This window comes from Mesoplodon mirus (genome assembly GCF_964341445.2).
Source record: "Mesoplodon mirus genome assembly, chromosome: 5".
NCBI classification, from domain to species: domain Eukaryota; kingdom Metazoa; phylum Chordata; class Mammalia; order Artiodactyla; family Ziphiidae; genus Mesoplodon; species Mesoplodon mirus.
Genome location: NC_138980.1, coordinates 95,270,266 through 95,294,091, shown reverse-complemented (window position 1 = coordinate 95,294,091; position 23,826 = coordinate 95,270,266). Strand labels below are relative to the sequence as shown.

The following is a 23,826-nucleotide window of genomic DNA, read 5'->3' as shown; positions in this document are numbered from 1 at the left end:
AAAGACCTAAATGTAAGACATGACACCATAGAACTCCTAGAAGAGAACATAGGTTGAACAGTCTGACATAAATTGTAGCAATATTTTCTTAGGTCATTCTCTAAAGGCAAAAGAAATTAAAGCAAAACTAAGCAAATGGACCTAATCAAACTTAAAAGCTTTTGCTCAACAAAGGAAACCATCAGCAAATCCAAAAGACAACCCATGGAATGGGAGACAATATTTGAAAATGATGCAACCCACAAAGGATTAATATCCCAAATATACAGACAGCTCATACAGCTCAGTATCAAAAAGACAACCCAATCAAAAAATGGGCAGAAAACCTACACAGACATTTTTACTCCAAAGAAGACATACAGATGGCTGACAGGCACATGAAAAGATGCTCCACTTCTCTAATTATTAGTGAAATGCAAATCAAAACAACAGTGAGGTAGCACCTCACACCGGTCAGAATGGCTATTGTTAAAAAGTCTACAAATAATAAATGTTGGAGAGGATGTGGAAAAAAGGGAATCCTGTTACACTGTTGGTGCAGCCACTATGGAAAACAGCATGGAGGTTCCTTAAAAAACTAAAAATAGAGCTACCATATGATCCAGCAATTCCACTCCTGGTCATATATCCTGAAAAAACAAAAACTCTAATTCAAAAAGATACATGTGCCCCAATGTTGATAACAGCACTGTTTATAATAGCCAAGACATGGAAACAACCCAAGTGCCCATCAACAGATGACTGGCTTAAGAAGAAGTGGTATATACACACAATGGAATATTTCTCAGCCATAAAAAGAATGAAATATTGCCATTTGCTGCAGTGTTGGTGGTCATAGAATATTATGCTTAGTGAAACAACTCAGAGAAAGGCATACTATAGATATTACTTATATGTGGAATCTAAAATAATACACAAATGAATGTATACACAAAACAGAAACTGACTCACAGACATAGAAAACAGACTTATGGTTACCAAAGGGGAGAGGAAGGGAGGGTGGGAGGGACAAATTAGGAGCACGGGATTAACAGATACAAACTACTATACATAAAATAGATAAGCATCAAGGATTTACTGTATAGCACAGGGAATTATACCCAGTACCTTGTAATAACCTATAAGGCAATATAATCCACACTGTGCAGCACAGCTGAAACTAACACACTATGGTCAACTATACTTCAATTAAAAAAAATCCAGTATTAGACTCGTTTACCTGTATAGTTTAGCAACATTTTTTGCCCTCCTCTGTCAGAGAGGAATTTTGATATAAATATTTGATGCTACAAAATGCAAATAACTCTAATAAAGATAAGAAGTAATCTATAGAAAAAATTACTTCTATACTTTTATTTCTTACATTCTAGTCTCTCATATCTACTTGTAATGCAGTAATTTACTGATTTTTTTTAACGTACCACTAAAGCACTGACATATCATTAGAGTAATAATTATGCAGTTCCTGCTTACTATTAGTCTTAAAGCTCTTTATGTTAAACTACATTCATGAAGATTACCCATGGTTTTTTTATTTTTCATCATTAAGAAGAAATACTTGTAAATTTTGAGAAGCTCTTAGTTGTTTATTTACTGGGTTATTATGGTTATGTGAATTTTATGTTTGACCTAAAATTTTGACAACAGTCTTAATTACTTAAGGTCTGTTATTTAAGTTGTAAAAAAATAAGGATATCAAGTATTAACATTAGCTCTACAGTACCTGCATCTTCTACTTATCATATCACTGACAAGATTCATCACAAAGTCATCTTTCAACAAAGTTGCCCATAAAAATACAGAAAACAAACATTTCAATTATAAAAACCTCTCTTAGAAAACTGGGATATATTCAAAAGTTCAGTAAAAACTCTTTTAAATCAGTTGGGAATGTTTATGTCCTGCCACATTTTTCTTCTTGTAAATACACTGTTTCCCTACTAATAATTTTCAAATGAATTGTTTTAGAAATAGAAAAAAAACTATTCCCTATATCATACTTGATGATTCAACGAATATACAGTGCTAAGATATTAGTAAAATAATCTTAGTAATGAAGGAAAAGTTTGAAGATTGTAATATTGTTTCCTTTATTTGTGCACATAAAACCAGAAAGGTAATGTGAGATGTACATACATTTCAGAAAACTAAGTAGATCACAATATTTGTTCATTATAATTTAACTATCATGTGCTCTCAGATATAGTTAATGACCACTACATATATTTCAGAAATGTCTAGAAGTCACTTCACATGAGAAAATGATGGAAAGCTAGACATTTAACATCGGAAAACCTTGCCTTCAGGAGGATGTGCTTTTCATCTTCAAACGTATGATTCCCTGTTAGGTAGTAGACAGAGGAGGTGCATCCTTTGTGTTCCTAGTACTAGAACCAACTGATTAAAAGTTAAATATAATAAAATCCTTGTAAGAATTAGAATAATTCAAAATTAAGTTGGCTTCGTTAATGAAATAGGGTGTTCTTCATTACTGGGTGTTTTAGTGATTTCTTAATTGCTTAAAGTCATGATTCTCATCTGCTGCGTGTAGCAGTGTTTGATAAAGATTTGTTGAAGGAGTGGATAACTAAACTGATGAATGGATGGATGGCCTATCACTGTTGGGGCAGAAGGTTGGACTAGATCACTCTGAAATCTAGATTGGTGTCCTTGCCAATCTATATTTCTTTGGTGTTTTTATTCCAGTAGAGTTGGAGAAGTATATTCAATAGCAGGAATGGGCTATAGTGATTCTCCTCAAGAGAGGAGCAGTATTCCTAGCATACTAGACAAGTATTCAAAGACTTAAAGGCTATCCAAGATTGTGGTAAGGTTTTATAGGTACTAGTGGTAGAAGCACAAGCCTGGGAATCAAGAAACCTTCAATGCTTTAACAAATTAAAAAAAAAAAAACTTTGGAATTTTTATTAATACAAGCTAATTAAATATTTCTCATTGTTTAGGTTACTTTACTTTTAGAATTGCTGGTTGTTCCTTGTCTTTATTAAAGTTGGTAAAACTGGCGTTACCTTTGAAGTTTAAACAAATTTCTCCCTACATTCAGTGGGTAGTTTGGACTCGGCAGCATTTGCTAACACAAGTATGGAGGCCAAAGATTTTCAGGAAGAGAATACAAATAAACTTGACACATCCTAAAACCTTGACTGAGAAATGTTGCCATGACAACCATGTTTTAAAATTGTACTTATAGCTACCCATGGAAATAAATGATGATCTACACTCCCAATATAGGCTTCTAAATTGGGACTTGGATGACAACTTATAATGTAGTTAGAAAATAGATTGAAGTTCTGGGGAGGTGAGCAAACTGGAATCAATGTTATTGCCATAGAGATGGTCGGCAGGAGGTGTGTAACAATTATGCAAGATGCACTTTAGGCAGAATTCCCATATCTCTTAGCTGACTTGCCTCAAGCCCATATGTTCTTTGCTCAAGATGATTCAATTCTCAAAGCTGCTTCATTGACCTTCCTGGTCTATAACTCAAATGAAAAACGTTTTTGCAATCAATTATGTTAAATATAACAGTTAAAAGTCTCAATGAGACTTTATATATGTGAAAATTTTTACCTCTAGGGTAGTTCTACAATTTGGCATGAATTGGCTCTCTGGTAACATAATGCTCATTTATCATATATTGTAGGTAAATATCTAAGATTTTAAATATTAATGGCACTTATTCAGGTTATAGATAGTATGTTCTATATTTGACCTTTCTTTTTAATTACCTGACATAATATACTTATATGTATTATTTAGGCTCAGAAAATTATTATACTACTGAGTTTCATTTTAAATGTAATATTCTTTACCACACTGAAGAGACCATGAAAGGCAAGGAAGAATGTGTTGGAATAGTGGGCCAAAAGACAAAACATCAAGGTTCTTATCTCAACTCTGAAACTTAGTACCTGTGTGATCACAGTCAGGATTTTATCTTCTCAAGGCCTTGGTTTTCAATGTGAAGTGGAGATAATGCATTTCCTGCCAATCTAATGGGGGTTCTTCTGAGATTTAGTAAGCAAGTGTATGTGGGAACATGTTAAAAATGTGTCGCCCGCTTTTCTTTACAAAAGTTTGGATTTCAGACAAGTGATAATACTTACTTTCCTTTGCCTGTACTATGGTGGACTGACTTTAAATCTGCTCTTAAGCAGTTTTAGAAAATAATCTGATCAGTTGATGAAACCCAGAAATTCCTTTTTTTTTTTGCCGCACTGCTCGGCTTGTGGGATCTTAGTTCCCGTCAAGGGATTGAACCCGGGCCCTCGGCAGTGAACGCGCCAAGTCCTAACTACTGGACCACCAGGGAATTCCCCAGAAATTCATAGTTTTAAAAAATGTATTCAGGTCTTAGAGTTGTCTTCCATTCCCCCCTTTAAAAACGAGTTGTCCAGTTTAGCCCAAATAATTTGATGTTTCAAAATGTTATTTTTTTCATTTTCAGAGATAACTGATAAATGGGGGAAGTATATGTTTCTTTCACCATAGTAATGATGTGTTAATATTCATGAATTAAGGAGTAGAGTCCTAATGTCAAGAACATTTGAAGAGTCTAAATCAAGTTTTTTGTAGAGTCAACATCAGACAAATTTAATCATTAGTTTTGAACATAGGTTTGGGGATATTCCTATATGGTCACAAATCACTAGCAAGCAGATGAAACAGTAAAACTGTCAACTGTATTCATTATGGTTTTAATGCATATTTTTATGTCTGTTTTACTTCTATTGACTTACACTTTAGTACAACTTTTATTTTCATTCAGTTAATCTGTGAAACCAGGGAAGATGTTACCATTCCTGTTTCTTGGAGGCAGTCTGCCTCCATCCTTTCTGTTCCTTCTCCAGATTCAAGAAGGTTGTACAAGTATCCTTGCTCCTCTATAGAAAAAAGAGTAAAGATAAAGCCAAGAATATGTGGTATAATCTCTGTAGGAGATACCAGATCAGGGACAGTTGTTAAGGAGTGAGCTGCAGCTCTTTCTGGCAACCCTTCTGAGTGTGACTTTGCTTTGGAGGAAAGGGGAAAAGAAGAGAGGTCAATAAAGATGGTGGGGAAGACAAGGATCCAGGCTCCTTCGGCAACTCTCCATTCTCCAAACTCCATGTTACTTAATGTCCCTATTCCCTAACCTTACCTTTGAATTATCTTCTGATGTAGTCTCTGCTTGTTTGCTTTTTGTTCCCTTGACATAAATTTATGTAAGAGTTGGACCTCCTTTTGTTACCATACCCATCATTGCCTGAGCCAGAGGCATAGTGTTTGGTGAAGCTTTAGTATCATCATGTAACTAAAGTTGCTTGTCTTTCTCAATCACTCAGCAGCCTCAGTAGGAGTATTTTGTTTATTGTCTAAGGGCGGAGTTGGGAAGTTCCCCTCTTCAGAGCATGTGTTAAGTGCTACTGCCTTTTTCCAATTTGACAGTTTGGAGTTTGCCCCTCTATCCACGTTTCTACAAAATTGCAGTTATCAAATTGCCACTGAATCCCCTTTGGGTATTTTGTCCCTCCCTCTTACAGATGGAGTCACAAATCTAAATTCTGAGGCTCTAGGCTCCTTCTCTGTGATCTTCATTTTAGCTAAAACAGATTAAGAGCAACCTTATTCTTAACTGACTTCTCTTCAATTTTAGGGTTTTTGGTTATGCAGTTAGTCCTCTTCCCAGCCTTGTCTTCTCCCAGACTAAACAGTGGAAAGGTTATTTTTGTGACTTCAAATCAGGAGTGACCCCTAGCTATTCTGGCAGTAGTAAGCATTCCACATCCCATTTAATACCCCATTTCTCTCCTTACACCTCTACCCTGACAATAGCACCCCTCATCTTTCCCCCAGGTAACACCATAGTCATTATTTAAATTACAAGAGTTAAGGGTCCTTTCAATATCTCATCCTGTCACCAACTGTAAACAAGCATAAAAGATCTGAGAGACATCCCAGACACACGCTCTTCAAGGCACTTTTTTTTTAATTGAAATATAGTTGATTTACAGTGTTAGTTTCTTGTATACAACAAAGTTATTCAGCATATATAGGTGTGTGTGTGTATATATATATAAACTTTTACAGATTCTTTTCCATTATAGTTTTTTTTACAAGATATTGAATATAGTTCCCTGTGCTACACACTAAGAACTTTTTGTTTATCTATTTTATTTATTTATTTAATTTATTTATTTTTGGCTGTGTTGGGTCTTTGTTGCTGTGCGCAGGCTTTCTCTAGTTGCGGCTAGCGGGGGCTACTATTCCTTGCGGTGCGCGGGCTTCTCGTTGCGGTGGCTTCTCTTGTTGCAGAGCACAGGCTCTAGGTGCCCGGGCTTCGGGAGTTGTGGTGCACGGGCTCTGGAGCGCAGGCTCAGTGGTTGTGGCACATGGGCTTAGTTGCTCCACAGCATGTGGGATCTTCCCGGAGCAGGGCTCGAACCCGTGTCCCCTGAATTGGCAAGTGGATTCTTAACCACTGCGCCACCAGGGAAGCCCCATCTATTTTATATATAGTAATTTGTGTCTGCTAATTCCAAACTCCTAATTTATCCTTCCCCACCCCCTTTCCCCTTTGGTAATCATTAGTTTGTTCTCTGTCTGTGAGTCTCTTTCTGATTTTGTAAAGTTCATTTGTATCGTTTTTTTTTAGATTCCATGTATAAGTGATATCATATATTTGTCTTGCCCTGTCTGACTTACTTCACTTAGTATGATAATCTCTAGGTTTATCCATGTTGCTGCAAAAGGCATTATTTCATTCCTTTTATGGCTGAGTAATATTCCATTGTATATATATACCACATCTTTTTTTTTTTTTTTTTTTTTTTTTTGCGGTACACGAGCCTCTCACTGTTGTGGCCTCTCCCGTTGTGGAGCACAGGCTCCAGACGCGCAGGCTCAGTGGCCATGGCTCACGGGCCCAGCCGCTCCGTGGCATGTGGGATCCTCCTGGATCGGGGCACGAACCCGTGTCCCCTGCATTGGCAGGTGGACTCTCAACCACTGCACCACCAGGGAGGCCCCTATACCACATCTTCTTTATCCATTCATCTATCCATGGGCATTTAGTCTGTTTCCATGTCTTGGCTATTGTAAATACAAGGCACTTCATTCTTTTTCTTTTTTTTTAAACATCTTTATTGGAGTATAATTGCTTTACAATGGTGTGTTAGTTTCTGCTTTATAACGAAGTGAATCAGTTATACATATACATATGTTCCCATAGCTCTTCCCTCTTGCGTCTCCCTCCCTCCCACCCCTCTGGGTGGTCACAAACCACCTAGCTGATCTCCCTGTGCTATGCGGCTACTTCCTACTAGCTATCTATTTTACATTTGGTAGTGTATATATGTCCATGCCACTCTCTCATTTCATCCCAGCTTACCCTTCCCCCTCCCCATATCCTCAAGTCCATGCTCCAGTAGGTCTGTGTCTTTATTCCCGTTTTACCCCTAGGTTCTTCATGACCTTTTTTTTTTTTTCTTAGATTCCATATATATGTGTTAGCATATGGTATTTGTTTTTCTCTTTCTGACTTACATCACTCTGTATGACAGACTCTAGGTCCATCCACCTCACTACAAATAACTCAATTTTGTTTCTTTTTATGGCTGAGTAATATTCCATTGTATATATGTGCCACATCTTCTTTATCCATTCATCTGTTGATGGACACTTAGGTTGCTTCCATGTCCTGGCTATTGTAAATAGAGCTGCAATGAACATTTTGGTACATGACTTTTTTTGAATTATGGTTTTCTCAGGGTATATGCCCAGTAGTGGGATTGCTGGGTCATATGGTAGTTCTATTTGTAGTTTTTTAAGGAACCTCCATACTGTTCTCCACAATGGCTGTATCAATTTACATTCCCACCGAAATTGCAAGAGGGTTCCCTTTTCTCCACACCTCTCCAGCATATATTGTTTGTAGATTTTTTTGATGATGGTCATTCTGACTGGTTTGAGGTGATACCTCATTGTAGTTTTGATTTGCATTTCTCTAATGATTAATGATGTTGAGCATTCTTTCATGTGTTTGTTGGCAATCTGTATACCTTCTTTGGAGAAATGTCTATTTAGGCCTTCTGCCCATTTTTGGATTGGGTTGTTTGTTTTTTTGTTATTGAGCTGCATGAGCTGCTTGTAAATTTTAGAGATCAATCCTTTGTCAGTTGCTTCATTTGCAAATATTTTCTCCCATTCTGAGGGTTCTTTTGGTCTTGTTTATGGTTTCCTTTGCTGTGCAAAAGCTTTGAAGTTTCATTAGGTCCCATTTGTTTATTTTGTTTTTATTTCCATTTCTCTAGGAGATGGGTCAAAAAGGATCTTGCTGTGATTTATGTCATAGAGTGTTCTGCCTATGTTTTCCTCTAAGAGTTTGATAGTCTCTGGCCTTACATTTAGGTCTTTACTCCATTTTGAGTTTATTTTTGTGTATGGTGTTAGGGAGTGTTCTAATTTCATACTTTTACATGTCCCTGTCCAGTTTTCCCAGCACCACTTATTGAAGAGGCTGTCTTTTCTCCACTGTATATTCTTGCCTCCATTATCAAAGATAAGGTGACCATATGTGCATGGGTTTATCTCTGGGCTTTCTGTCCTGTTCCATTGATCTATATTTCTGTTTTTGGCACTTCATTCTAATGGTATGAAGTGGCATCTTATTTTGGTTTGTATTTGTGTGTCACTGACTAGTGATGTTAAACATCTCTTGAAGTACTTATTGTCTATTTGTCCTTCTCTTTTGTTAAGTATTCTACCCAGTTTCTTAAAATTGGGTTGTTTGTCACCTTGTTTTTGAGGTATGCATTCTCTATATGTCTTACATACAAAATATTTGTCTAATATACATATTGCAAAAATGTTCACCCAGATTGTAGTTGGACTTTCATTTTTTCAAAAGAGCCTTTGGAGGAACAACTGTTTTTAATTTTGATGAATTCCAGTTGTTTCTTTTATACACATTTTGTGTCCTGTCTAAGAAATCTTTCTTTACATACTTGGTAATGAAGATATTCTGCTATATATTTTTTCAGTACCTTTATAGTTCTGGCTTTTTATTTAGGTTGAAAGACTTGTCATGGAGAAAGAAAACTTCCTCTACCCTTCTAGGTTCTTCTGGCTGGTCTAAGAATTAAATTGACATGAGACATATTAATAAGAGAATATCGGATCTAATTTTGTACATACAGGAACCCCACAGGAGTGAGAAGTTGAGTTAGAAACGTAAAATGAGGTATATATGCCATCCTGAGCTAAGGGATGGGATAGGGGCGTGAGGCTTCAGAGAGAAGGAGGGTAATTCACAAATAGGAAGAGCAGATGTTTAGTAATTGGATATTTGCCCTGTCATACAGATAGGTCATAAAAACTTATTTCTGGTAATAGCTCTTATTATGGGTAAGGCCCACAATTTAAATTCTTTAAGGGAGAAGTAAAGCTTTGCCTTGAGGCCACAGGGTCTCAATTGCCTTTAGCTCAAAATAATCCACATGCTAAAGTAGCACATCTTGTGGAGGTTATTCTGAACCCTTAAAGAATATACCTGTAAACCGTTTTTAAAAATCATTGCTGTTCCCCTTGTTGAACAATCAGAGGGTGGTGGTTGAGTGTTTGTCACGTGGTGTTTCAGAAGGTAAAGTAATTCAGATGGCAGTCCAGGACATTTTTAAACCATAGTTAGGGTGGATTCTTACTTCAAGGTGTTTGATTACTTGTTACAATTCATTCTATAGCTCATAATTATATTTCAGTCTGTGTAATGGGGGAATACTATACTTTAACGTTAAATTTTTTAAAAATCAAGAACAAAATATATCATTCCAGGATTTTCTTTTCTTCTTTCTCTCTTTGCTCCATTCCCTAATTTTCCTTCTCTCCTTTCTCCTCCCACCCCGCTTCATTCATTTTTCCTTACTTCTTTTTTTTTTAATCTAATATGTCTTTCTAACATTACAGTATTGTGTGCTCTTATAGCTGAGACTTTTTATTTTTTTAATTTATTTTTATTTTTATTTTATTTTTGTGGTACACGGGCCTCTCAGTGTTGTGGCCTCTCCCGTTGTGGAGCACAGGCTCCGGACATGCAGGCTCAGTGGCCATGGCTCACGAGTCGAGCCGCTCCACAGCATGTGGCATCTTCCCGGACCAGGGCATGAACCCGTGTCCCCTGCATCGGCAGGCGGACTCTCAACCACTGCGCCACCAGGGAAGCCCTGAGACATTTTAGATGATAAAATATTCCCTAAGTACTGATTAGCTCTTGAGATCACATAATGGGATGTTCTTTTATAATATCATGTTTGCATCACTGATCTTGTGTACCTTGATGATACTGTAATTGATGTTTGTTCCTTTATTACTCTACAGGAAATTACTTGGGAAAGATGTGGGACTATATGCAGTGGAATAGACAGCTATAATTCATGACCAGTTGTGGAAAAATTAGCTCTTAGTAATGTAATTTGGGTATAAAATAATTCTCTATGATCAAGTGAGGATTGGAAATTTTACTTGGAAAATGAGATTCCCTCATGTACTTATGACACAACGTTTTTGAAATGACAAATAATAGCATAGCCTAAGCCTTATGGTGGGAGGAGAGTGCATGCTGTGTTCTAGTTACAGGGATACTATCATTTTGAAGGCTGATAATTCTGATAGAAGTTTGCTATAATGTAGAGCTTAAAGTTCTATTGTGTGGTAACATTCCTTAAATCTGTTTTATAACCTCTTGAGGTTACAACTTCTTAGTGTGCTGATTATTGAATGGTCTGAATGTAATATCCCTTAGGTCTATTTGCCACTGCCTCAAATGCATGTTACAGGAACTGCATTCTTGCTTGGGCTAAAAAACTGTTCTTTTTCTTTGCCACAGGATAAGAAATGGGTTCTCAATCATGAAGATGTCACATTGGGAGAATTACTGGGCAAGGTATGTAATCCACTGAGCTGAAAAACCAAATCTTGATAGTGATTGTGAACTCTACAGATTCATTTTCTTCAAAGCCTTTCTGATATTCCAGCACACAGCAAGGCACATTCCCCCATGAACCTAGAAGAACACAGTGCCATATCTGTTAAAATACTGTGATGTTCACTGAAATAGAAGTGTGAAAATCTTTGAAAAGTTTAAGAATTATCTTGACTTTAAGAATATTATTTTGTATATTTTCCTCTGAAAGAACTAAAAGCCACAAAAATTTTATTACAGTGTAGTAAAGCCAAAACTAGTGAGCTGAGATTTGAAAAGAAACTGTGATGTAATAAAACTTTAAATACTTAATAGTCTTATTCTGTTTGTTTCTGGTTATACATGATATTTCAGAGAAAATGCGGTACTGCTCTTTGGGATTTCAGAATTGTATATAGAATCACGGTATGTGACAACATGGGACATGTTATTTCAATCTGAAAATTATGTGGACAAGGCACATGTTTCAATATATCCATTTTGTAGCTAGCTCTGTTAGTGGTCAGAGGAGGCAGCTATATATGATAAAAGTCTCTTTCTTCCAACCTGGTTGGGAGTTTCTTCCAACTCATTGGCCATATGAAAGTATATTATAACTAATAATGATGGCAGACATTTAATAATCAAATGGGCTATTGGAAAATTTGTTATTCGTTTATAACTGAGTTCCAATAGATAAATATTAACTTCTTTGTCGATGACTTAATTAGTGATGTTTGAATTGAGTTGAGGTTCATAATGCAATGTAAAAAATAGTATAAAATCCAGATAGCTAGGGAAGACTATCAGTCATACATTTCTGAGTGATCAGTACTAGAATTTAAGGCTCAGCGTTTCAAGTAAAGAAATAAATGATTATTCATTACTTTTTTTGATTTAAATGTAAACTAGATGAATTGACAAATTTCCTCTATTTTTTGGTCCTGATGTGTGTTGAGAAAGTAAATTCCTGTTGAAACAATCCACTTTGCAGGATTCTTATTATTTTAAAATATCTTTTCCAAATAGAAGCATTAAATTGCTATTGGAAAACAGTTTCTATTGACTGCTAATACTTATTTAGTAAGTAAATCCTAAAGAATTTCAAGCTACAAGCAGTAGCTGGTGTGTTTATTTCCTCTGTGATGTGGCCATAATTCTTAAGGAAATATTTCTTCTTTTTCATTACTTTAGGTAACTCAGTAGCAGTGATTGGGCTAAAAATTATTACAAAGAAAGTAAATCAGTTTCCATGAAAATACAATTAACTAATAAGTTATAAAATTATTTATTTATTTATTTATTGCGGTACGCAGGCCTCTCACTGTTGTGGCCTCTCCCATTGTGGAGCGCAGGCTCAGTGGCCATGGCTCACGGGCCCAGCCGCTCTGCGGCATGTGGGATCTTCCTGGACCGGGGCACAAACCCGTGTCCCCTGCATCAGCAGGCGGACTCTCAACCACTGCGCCACCAGGGAAGCCCTAAAATTAAACCAGTTACTGAAAATAGTGTGTTGAGAAGAGCAGATTTTTCAGTTCTAAGGAAAAAATACTTTCAGTTAAAGAGAAATGTTTCAATTATCTTTGTTTAATATGTGATACATGGTATTTCACATATTAGGAGGAATTTTAGCCTTTAGGTCCTCAGTAAGGTTATTTAAAAGAATAATTGTTTTCAATGACAAGGCAGTAGCATGATATCAGCTTTAATAGATTTTATCATTTTTAATAAAACACTTCAACTTTAGAGCCACTATATAGCTTAATTTCAGCAAATATATTTGAGTTGAAAAATGTCATTTAATATTTTCATTACCTATTCTGAATATTTATAGTATACTGCATGAAAATGCATGAGAAAAATAATTTGCCATGGTTCTTATACTTATGTACTTTGGAATTTAGTAGTAGTATAAGGTTGAGATGGGAACTCTTTTTTCGAGCACTGTATTTCTATAGACTGTACTTGATATATAATTGGTACTCAAAAATATTCATTCCTCAAATATTTACTGAATGCCTTCTGTGTGCCAGGCACTCTTCTATGTTCCTGGGATACATCCGTGAACAAAGTAGACAAATATCCTTGCCCTTAATGAAGCTCATATTCTATCTAGCAGGGAAGGACAGAAAAACAATAAACTTAATCAATAAGTAAACTTCATAATGTTAAAGGGTGCTAAAATCCTGTGAAAATATAAGGAATTTAGGAGTGCTATTGGTTGGACTTGCAATTTTTAATGAGGGAGTCCAGGTAAGCCTTATTAAGATTGTTTATTTCCAATGAAAACCTGGGGAGGAGGGATTTAGCCATGTGGTCAAGTGAGGAAGAGGGTTTTAGGCAGAGGGAGTACCAATGCAAATTTCATTTGATGAGCAGGAGAGACAGTTTGCCTGTAACCCAGTAAGCAAGGAAGAATAGGATAGGGCAGCAAGTCAGTGAGGTGGTGAGAGTGTAGATCGTGTAGAGCCATGTAGATCACCGTAATCATCAATACTTTGGCTTTAAATGGGTGTGAAAAGGTAAACTAGAGAATGACTTTGAGTAGAGGAGTGGCATGATCTTACTTTCTACAGAGTCCACTCTGGCTACTGTGTTGAGAATAGGCTGAGTTGGAAGGTTAGGAAGCTATTGTACTTACCTAACTAAAGTTGATGGTTGTTGGATCAGAGGGGATGGCAGTGGAAGTGGTGAGAAGTGGTGAGTTTGGATTTGTTTTTAAGGTTGAACCACCTAAATATCCTGATGCTCTATGCGGGGCATGGGACAAAGAGGGCAGTTGGCATAGGTGTAGCAGGTTTGGGGGGAATGAGTTTAGGAATTTGGGATGTGAATATTAAGGTTTGTCTGTTAGACTTCTAAGTGGAGATGTTGGGAAAATGGTTGGATATTAAGTCTGGAGTTTGGAAAACAGGTGTGGATCAAAAGTACAAATTTGGTAGTTGTCACTTACTTATTTGCTGGTTTATTTAGATGAGTTCAGCAATGGAGTGAGTCTAGATAGAGAAGAGAAGAGAGAGATTGAGCCCTGGTCACGTCAAAATCAAGAGGCTGGAGAGATGAGAAGCAAGATGATTGAGGTTGAGAAAGAGCAATCTCCTGGAAGGCAGGAAACCAGGAGATAGGATGCCTTAGAAGCCAAGAGAAGAAAGTATATGAAGGAGGAGAGAGTGATCAGTGGTGGCAAGTGCTGCTGAGAGGTCAAATGAGATGATGACTGAGAACCATTGACTTTAACAGTGAAGAGATCCCTAGTGACTTGGCTGAGCACTTTCTTTAGAATGCTTTTTGTGAAAGCCAAACTGAAATATATTTAAGGGAGAGTGGGAGGAGAGGAATTAGAGATAGCAAGGATGTAACTCTTTGAAGTTTTGCTACCTCATGTAGCAAACTACATGTGGTGGTAGTTTCAGAAGAAATGATTAGTGTGTTGTTGGTTAATCTGAGAGAGGCAGCATGCTGGTTTGCAGTTGGCAATATGTGGTGAAAAATTCAAGATTTTGGAAGGAGATAAGAATTCCTGAAATAATATCATCAAGTAGGTAAGAGGGGATGGAATTTAATTTACAATGGAGGATTGACTTTAATAGAAGCACAGTAGTTCATTTTTTATAACAGCAAGGAAGGTTGGTAGGAGGGTAAATGTGGGACTGAGAGTCTGGAAGTTCTCTTTATATTGCTTCAATTTTCTCAATAAATTAAGCAAGATTGTTAACTAAGAATGAGGGTGTGGGGAAGGTATGGGAGCTTTAAGAGGAGAATCAAAGGGGGGGAATAGTTTAATTAGAAGACTGAGAGTGTGAATGGTCTAGGGAATTGTAATATAATTATTGAGCAGTATTAAGGTCCCCCTAGAGGTTTGTGTTCATGAATTTAAACTGAAACTAGTCAACATCATTGTGGATTTTCTCCAGCCACATTTAGCTGCATAGGAACAGAGTAGGCCGTGTTGCATTTAATCTGGGTTGTGGATTTGATGAGGGAGTTCTACAGATGAAAAGGAACAGAGAAGTTGAGAGTATATAGTAAACAGTTGTTATAATTATTGAGCATGGAACTTAAGCTGAATAAGGAAGAAAGCGAGGCTGTTAGGGGGTTATGGACAATAAAAAGTAATAGGCTCTAAAGATTTGGAAGTTCCTATAGGGTCAAAGGATTTTGAGTCCAAATACTATAGGAAGTAAGCTAGAAAAATAGAAGCCAGCCAGAAGATGGGATGAATGATGTAGGTATTACAGAGGAGTTGCATTATTGGTGATGGCAAAGTTTAAGATATGATCATAGAAAATAGGTTGGAACATGGATCATTGGAAGAGAGATGCTCACGTAACAGAGTTTGAAGTGTTGGAAGGATCTTTAAGTGTCTATTGAAATTTCCAAATTTTAAGACAAGAGTAACACCAGGTACAGTGATCCAGGAGCTCAAATTGTCAACAAATGAGGGAAAATATTTTCAAATGCAATAGCTGCTAGCAACAGTAAGGGGTAGTGGGTATATAATCAAATAATAAAGTTTCAAAGATAGGGGATTTTAGGAAAGCAGAAGGGAAAATATTTTGAAAGCAGTGACAAGGAGCTCAATGAATCCTGAATTCCATCTCTCAGGCGGTGGGAGAAGCATGGTGTGTGTGTTGGGGGTGCGGGTGGGGTCATCACAGTTTTAGAAGGCACAGGAAGCTCACCCACCATTTGAGTGTTCTCAAGTGAGAGCCAGGTTTCTGTTAGAAAAAGAAGGTGAAGAGAAGGACCAAAGAAGAGATCGAGATAAATTTTTTTTTTTTTTTTGCGATACGCGGGCCTCTCACTCTTGTGGCCTCTCCCGTTGTGGAGCACAGGCTCCGGACGCGCAGGCTCAGTGGTCATGGCTCAACGGGCCCAGCCGCTCCGCGGCATGTGGGATCTTCCCGGACCGGGGCATGAACCCGCGTCCCCTGCATCGGCAGGCGGACTCTCAACCACTGTGCCACCAGGGAAGCCCGAGATAAAATTTTGATGATGGACCACAAGTTCCAGAAGGCAACTGGAGGTTGGGGACAGAAGGGAAATAGTTGGAGATGACAGGTTGACGAGGAGTCTGCAGAACCTAATGAGAATTAGAGAGGGGGAAATGAGGACTACCAGGATCTTCTGTGAGGACCAACAAAAACATACACAAGAGACAATGAAATTTAGCCTCATGGACTTAAAGCCAGTATCAGAGATGAAGCTGTGCCTGTTACATGGTAGGGAGCAATGGATGTCGTAGGCTTTTTCCTGACCTCTTTGGATGGAGAAGAGGTGGTCTGTGAAGCAGAGTCTTTTGTGCAGTGTTTGGAGATTCCTCCCCTGACCGCCGTTAAAAGAATTGAAGTCTTCTGAGTAATGATTGTTAAATGAATGTTTACAATTTTCAAATGCCTCGTATGTGCCAAGAACAGTTATATAAGACAGAAACCATTAGAAAGGTACAAAGGGGCAATGGGATGATGTGTTCAGGAACAAGATGTATAATTTTGGGAAGATCAAGAAAGTCTTCATGAAAGAGGTGGCATAGAAATGAATTTAAAGATTAGTTAGCATGTTCTCTGATTGGAGGTGAGGGGAAAATGTACAGAAGGCATGGCTGGGATCACTAAGTAGTTGAATTTAGGACACATGTAGCAGTCAGAGGCTAAGATGGCTAGACAGAGTCTGAGAAAGGAATGGTAGGGAAGGATAGATATTAAATAAGGCAGTAGTATAATCAAAGTTGTGTGTTGGAGAGATTAAGGGGCCGAAGAGGGTGAGGGACTAAGGATGAAATCAGTTCAGGTGAGAAGACTGAGATCTTGAATCAGGGTAGGCTGTCTGCGGTGCTAGGAGGAAGGCAAAAGTGTTCCACAGGAAGAATCTGAATGCTTGTAGAGAGTAATGGCCCTACTAAATGAAAAGGTAATTTAGTCAGGAAATGTCTTCTAGTGAATAAAATGTTAAGTTTCAGACAAGGTGAATTTTAAGTGCTTCAGAATCATTCAGATAAACAGAGGCTCAGCAGTAATTGTGGGTACTAATACCTTCTCTCAGCTCTGAATGATGTGATAATTGTGGGAAGGAAAAAGCCTTGAATAACAGGGAAGGATATAAAGCTCAAATTTTTCTTTTTCTAGTTTGTGATGAATGTGCACTGTGTTGAAGTTATTGTATGTTTACTTTTCATGTAAGGGTGATCAATCATCATTTTGAATGCATATTTAAGAGTTGAATATTAGACTTAATAATACTATTCATTACTTAAATATTCAAGTATACTTAAAATATTAAGTAAAATAAGTGTTAATTAAATTAAGCAAATAGTAATTCTTTAATAAATAAATTTATTAAAATACCTATTAGTAAATTTAAATGATTAGTAACATGTAAAATTTATACACCTTGGATCATAGGTTAAGAGTTACATTGAACGTAGAACTCAAACTCATTGATTATCAGACCTCTAGTTTAGTTACTTGTTGCTCAACAATGACAGCATTAAAGGTAATTATAATACAGTGCTTGCACATTATAATTATAGCTATGTAAAAAATACATATGCATGCATAGAAAGACTTGAAGAGAATACTCCAAAATAGCTGTTGTGTTAGCTTTATAGATCTTCTCTGTATTCTTTTGTTTCATAACTATAATAAAAGTGACTTCAAACTGGAAATAAGGCATTTTAAATCAAAATATGTTCTAGCCATAGAGTAAGGTTAGGAGTTCAGACATTTGATAGAAATAAGCTCATCATGGGTGACACTGGCATTTGGGCAAGCACCTCGTTTTCCTTGGTATCTTTCAGGGATTGACAGCCTGCAGCAGTGGCTGTTGACAGTCCTTCATCTGCCTTGGTTCTGTTGCCTCTCATCTAGTGTCTTACTCTCTCACACTCTCGTCCAAGTGACATCTGGCTGTGTGGATCAATACCACCAGTCACCTCACAGAATCTTGGCTTGCTTTATTTGTTTGTTTGTTTGTTTTAACATCTTTATTGGAGTATAATTGCTTTACAATGGTGTGTTAGTTTCTGCTGTATAACAAAGTAAGTCAGCTATACATATACATATATCCCCATATCCCCTCCCTCTTGCGTCTCCCTCCCACCCTCCCTATCCCCTGCCTCTAGGTGGTCACAAACTTGGCTTTATTTTTAAATGCCAACGTGATAAAACTTAGAGCTAAGGGGGTGAAGGGAACTAGATGGAGTGAAACTTAGGTACTTCTGACAGCATTAGTTTTTCCTTTTATTCTATTTCAGTTTTTTCCCATTTCCTTTTCAGTTCTCCACAAACCTCAGTCCCTCAAAAGGTTGGTGTGTTGGGTAGTGTATTTAAAGTTAATTGGTAAGAGTAACATTCCCAGTCTTTATTTCCACTTAAAACTCTGAATAAAGCTAACAGAGTACTTTGATGAACTCAAAACTCATCGTTACATGCTTTCCTTGTATTTTGCAAAGGTTTACCTGGCTGTCTTACACTCTAAACAATAAATATATTTGTATTTTCAGGGAAATTTTGGTGAAGTATTTAAGGGCATATTAAAGGATAAAACTGCTGTTGCTGTTAAAACGTGTAAAGAAGATCTTCCTCAGGAACTGAAAATAAAATTTTTACAAGAAGCCAAGTAAGTTCTCTAAAGTAATGTAAATATGTATTTATAATATGAGTAAGTGATTCATTAAAATGTAAGTTTGAAGATATCTTAAATATGATTTGATGAATTAGAAGTCAGCGCTTTCAGGGCCGTCAAAAGTAGGCACTTATTATACAATGTGAAAACAGAAAGTTTCTATGTGTTTGAGTTAGACTGCAGGTCAGTTAGGCAATCACAGTCAAAAGAACCAGATGCTTTTGAGAACAGTGAGTATTCTTTGAGTCCTTGAAAAATATTGCCGTATTTTTTGCTTTTATCACACATGAATATACACATATACATATATGCAGTGTTGTGATTGTCCTTATACTAAGAATATTACTGTATTCTATATATAAAATCCATAATTTAGACATATATTTAGGTATATAATTACATCTTTCCTACCCTCCTTAGATATTATTGCTTGATTCTTTATTCCCAGCTGTTAGCTTTATTTTCTGAGAATCTCAAATTTCTTCTTTAGCTCATTTCATTGTTTCTTTTCTAACTGATCTTTTAGGATGATTTTCTTCCTTTTTTCTGTTTTAGCTAGAATTTAATGTTCCAACCTGCCAGCCCTATGTTTCAAATAGTTTAAACTCTTCTGTTAGTGGTAAAATCTAATATATACAGCAAAACACAAAACAAATGGAAAGGGGCTTTGGATAGAGTGAGAATGGACATATGAATGAGAGATGGATGGATGGATGAGTAGGTGGACAGTTGAGAGGGAGAGAAGGAGAAGGAGGATACATAGATCCATAGATGGGTGGTATAAAGGGAAGGAAGGAAAGGTGTGTGTGTGTTTGTGTGTGTGTTGTCTCCATCATGGCATTGTATATAAAATTGAAGTTTTTGTAAAGTGCCATGGGAGAACAGAGGACATGGCAACAAAAGAACTAAATCCCGTGGCATAGAGCATCTTGATGTCATTTCTCCATCATCTAAAAATGGATATTTATAGCAATGGATTAAACTAGTTGGGTGCATTTATTAAATATTATCTATGGAATATAGTTGCAAACCTTTTTCATGTATATTATTAGCAATTCAGAAAAAATATCCTATGATGAATTTAAAAGTATGCTATCACAATTGAAACGTATAGCCTCATTATTTTAGTTATTCATAGGTATCTTAAGGTATCTTGCTTTCTAATTTGTGAATGTTTTACTGAAAGATAGAGTTTAATTTCTTCTAAAGTGAAACTGAAATTTTATGTTAAAAATGACAATTACATCCACGCAAACTCCCAAGTATCCTTTAACAGATAATAAAGCTATATATTTAGCTATTTAATGTTATTTGGATTCATCCTGGCTGTTTTGTGGAATTTCTTTATTAAGCAATTTTCAACCTAAGAAATGACATTTTGGATTACAGTCAATCATTCTAAAACTTCCTTTTTAATTCCTCATAGAAACTGCAAACTCAGTTATTGACAGAACATTTTATCTCTAGAATTCTTCCCAGTGTATTTTTTCATTTATTAAATTTATATATTTTCAATCGATAACATTTTTCTTAGAGCTATCTCTGCTTTAGTTGTACATGTACAGCACACATATAAACTGTTTTATCTTTCTCCAAATGAAGTTATTTTTTTCATTCTCCTAGAAAGGAAACTGTGTTTTTTCAAATATGAGTGAATTTATAACTATGTCAATAGGATAACATGGAATATCATTTGGTAACAGAAAACATCAGGGTAGACAGGCCTCTAAGGGAATCTAATTTATTTTTAACTCATGCTTGGGGTCCTATAGATGAGTCTATGCTACTTTTACAGCTGTCTGAAATTCTGCCTTTATCCAAACTAAAACTTCTCTGCCTCAGCTTAAGTCTTATATTACTCATTGTTTAACCTTCTGCCAGGTTCCTCAAAACTTTTTGAGTTTTTACTATTTTGAAGTTGATCATGATCATCAATAAAGTATGTATTATGAAATCTAAATATGAAGTGATTACTCTATAGCATTTACCAATATGAATCGTTCTATTTTTATTTGTTTCAAATGAAGTATATACATAAAACAAAACAAAACAAAAAGATGCTGCCCTACCAGCTTACAGTTTTTGGTCCACTAATACTTTCCAGCTTTTGTGAGGGTGGCTAAAACCAGATTCTTTGAAGGGAGTTCTGCATATTTTGGACTAAGTAAGTTATTCCTGTTTAGCATGCTTATTACCTATTCAGAGTAGATAATAACTTTTAAACAAATATTTAATTGAATAAAAACTGACTCATTTATATCTATATTTTGCCAAGATTTGTCAAGACATAATACATCCCATTTATCATAATTTGGGTTCATACTAAAGTTTTAAAAATTGTGTTGATTAAAGTGCATTCTACTTGTGCACACTACTCATGATCATAAATTAATGCTTACAACTTAAATGGTAACTATTCTTATACTTCTCTCATCCAGAATTCTCAAGCAATATGATCATCCCAATATTGTCAAACTTATAGGAGTTTGCACACAACGACAGCCTATCTACATAATTATGGAACTGGTTCCAGGTAATGTGATTTTAGAGGTTTCCTCAATAACATTTTAATGTCATGTTTTATTGCTTTTATATGTTCATTCTCTTTGATTTCTCCTTGTAAAGTTTCCAAGGATTTTGTTTAACATTTTCCTGATGATGAAGAGCTTGTACACATACTTGATATTTTTATAGTCTATAACACTTGCCATTTTCTAGAAAGTGTCAGCCAACCTTTTTAAGAGAAGATATATTATTACATTGCAGCTACACATGGAAATTAGTTATATATAATCTTTCGGTGAGAAAGTCTATTTAGATAAATAGTCTACTTAGGTTTACTTTATAATAATGATAGTACTGTCTTATATGTCGTTCATTGTATATCATTTTACAAGTACATTACCATACATCCTTTTGTTTAGTTGTATATAATAATATCATAATGCTTTGGGTCACAAACTATGAACTTGTTTGATATGTGGACCAAAAAAAGGTGATCTCTCTAGGAATTTGTCCTTTTATTTCTTTCTGGTGACTTTTAACACCTCCAGGTATTTTGCTTAACTACTTTTGCCAACAAACAAGGATAACATCAAACTGATACCGTGTTATCTTTATTGTACATCTTTCTGTTGTAGAAAATATAATCAGAGGTAAAATATGATCTTGATAAGATTTATAAATACAGTATTTAATAACTGAAAAGGATTTGCTTTGTTACCTTAAGTATTTATTCATTTTACAAGAAGAAACTTAAAGGAATATAAAACATTTTTCTAACTTTAATATATATCACATAAACCTGATATTGTAGATTGCCCATTAAAAACTTTTCACATAATTCTTTCATTATTAAAGGATAAATTGGTCCAATTTTACCATGCTGGTTTGATTGTTATTGGAATATTTCTTTATTACCATATAACTGCAGGATCCTAGATCATAATCATTTTCATCCTCAAGATGGCAATATATATTTGCATGGTTTACACTATTTACGATTTATATCTTAAAGTAGCTTTCATACAATTTTCATACAAAATTTTAAAAACAATTGAATAGCCTATAATTTTAATTAAAATGGGATGTTTAAGTATTATAAATACATAAAACATTCACGTAATGCAAATGATGCCCCCAGTTAATAAGGGATGTCACTGAGAAACTTAGATTTGAGTGGTAGGGCAGACTTGATGAGGAAAAGTCATTTTGGTGTTACTATGACTGATTAAAGGAGCATGGTAACAAATTCCTGATGGCAGGTCCAAATTGCATAAAGCAAAAGATAGCTTTGGAAGAGAGCCAGGAAAGTGTTTATCTGGACACTAAATAGTAACCTTTATTGATATATTTTTTAAATGATTAAGAATAATAAACTTCATTAGAAAACGACCTACTCAACAATCTAATCTTACCCCAAAGCTAATTGCTATTTATTTTTTTGTGTTTTTTTCCCCCAGGAAAATATTTACTATAGATACCATGATTTTATGCAAATGTTTTAATTATTCAAAATCTTAACATTGCTGATCTTTTTATCTATTATTAATATAACATGGTTTCATTGTTTCATATTCATCCATATAGTTCTACCTTTTCTTTATAATGGCTACAGAATATTCCATTATATGGCTTTCTATAATTTAAATCGATCTTCTATTTATGGATACTTTGGTTGTTTCCATTTTTATTATTTGGGTTTTTTTTCTTTTTTAAACAGTGCTTGAGTTGTATCTGAGTTTATGTGCATTTCGATTTATGGTTAATGTATTAGCTTTCTATTGCGGCACAACAAATGATCATAACGTGGCAGCTTTAAACAATATCCATTTATTACCTCACAGTTGTGTAGGTTAGAAGTCCAGGCAGACTTTACTGGGGTTCTCTGCTTAGGGTCTCACAAAGCCAAAAATCAGTACATCAAGCTGAGTTCTTGGCTGGAGGCACTGGGGAAGAATCCATTTCCAAACTCCTTCCAGTTGGTGGCAAAGTCTCATTTCTTACAGTTGAGAAATGGCCTAAGTTTCCCTTTCTTTTCTTGCTGTGAGCCAAGGGCATCTCCCAGCTTCTTAAGGTTTCCTACATTCTTTGATCTTCAGACCCAGTGTGTCACATCTTTCAAGTGCTTTGAATTTCCCTAACTTCTCCTTCTGTTTTTCATTTCGTTCTGTTTTGTTTTTCAAAAAAGCTGGGAGAATACCCTCCACTTTTTTGAAAGGTCTTGTGATTAGATCAGGCTCACCTGGCTAATCTGCCTATCTTTAGGGCAACTGTGCAAGATGACAAAACACCATTATGGGATTGATATCTAATCATGTTCACATGTTCCAGGGATTAGGGTGGGACATTACTGGGAGGCCATCTTCAAATTCTGCCTACCACAGTGGACTTTGCTAAATTTTCTTGGAGGTTAGTTGCAGTGTGGGATCTGAAACCACATTGAACTTTTTGTACTCTGTTACATTAATTCCATTGGTCAATCTTATAAGATGAATGCATGATTTTTGTAGCATCATGCTTTGTCATTTCTCATTTGGAAAATATCAAGTGACCAGGTTATATAGATCTTCCAAACAGTGAAGTAATTCATTATACAGTATCAAAAGACCACATTCATTAACGTCATCTCTAATCTCACTGGAAAAGTAATAGGAAGTATCAATTTCTTTATAGCAAATGTGTTTTCTAAAATTTTAACTTTCATTGCAAAGCTTGGATTCTTCTCCCTGGTAACAAAAACTGTC

General features: G+C 35.9%; 1 protein-coding gene across 4 annotated transcripts in view; it reads left to right on the top strand.

Moving 5' to 3' along the window:
• FER (FER tyrosine kinase) overlaps nucleotides 1–23,826 on the top strand; it is a 479,199-nt gene that overhangs the window by 298,125 nt on the left and 157,248 nt on the right. For all 4 annotated transcript variants that reach the window (XM_082623771.1, XM_082623772.1, XM_082623769.1 and 1 more), the window contains 3 exons: nucleotides 10,883–10,939; nucleotides 18,459–18,574; nucleotides 21,019–21,113. In XM_082623771.1, the coding sequence (XP_082479897.1) occupies nucleotides 10,883–10,939; nucleotides 18,459–18,574; nucleotides 21,019–21,113 (268 nt within the window). The remainder of the gene's footprint in view (nucleotides 1–10,882; nucleotides 10,940–18,458; nucleotides 18,575–21,018; nucleotides 21,114–23,826) is intronic.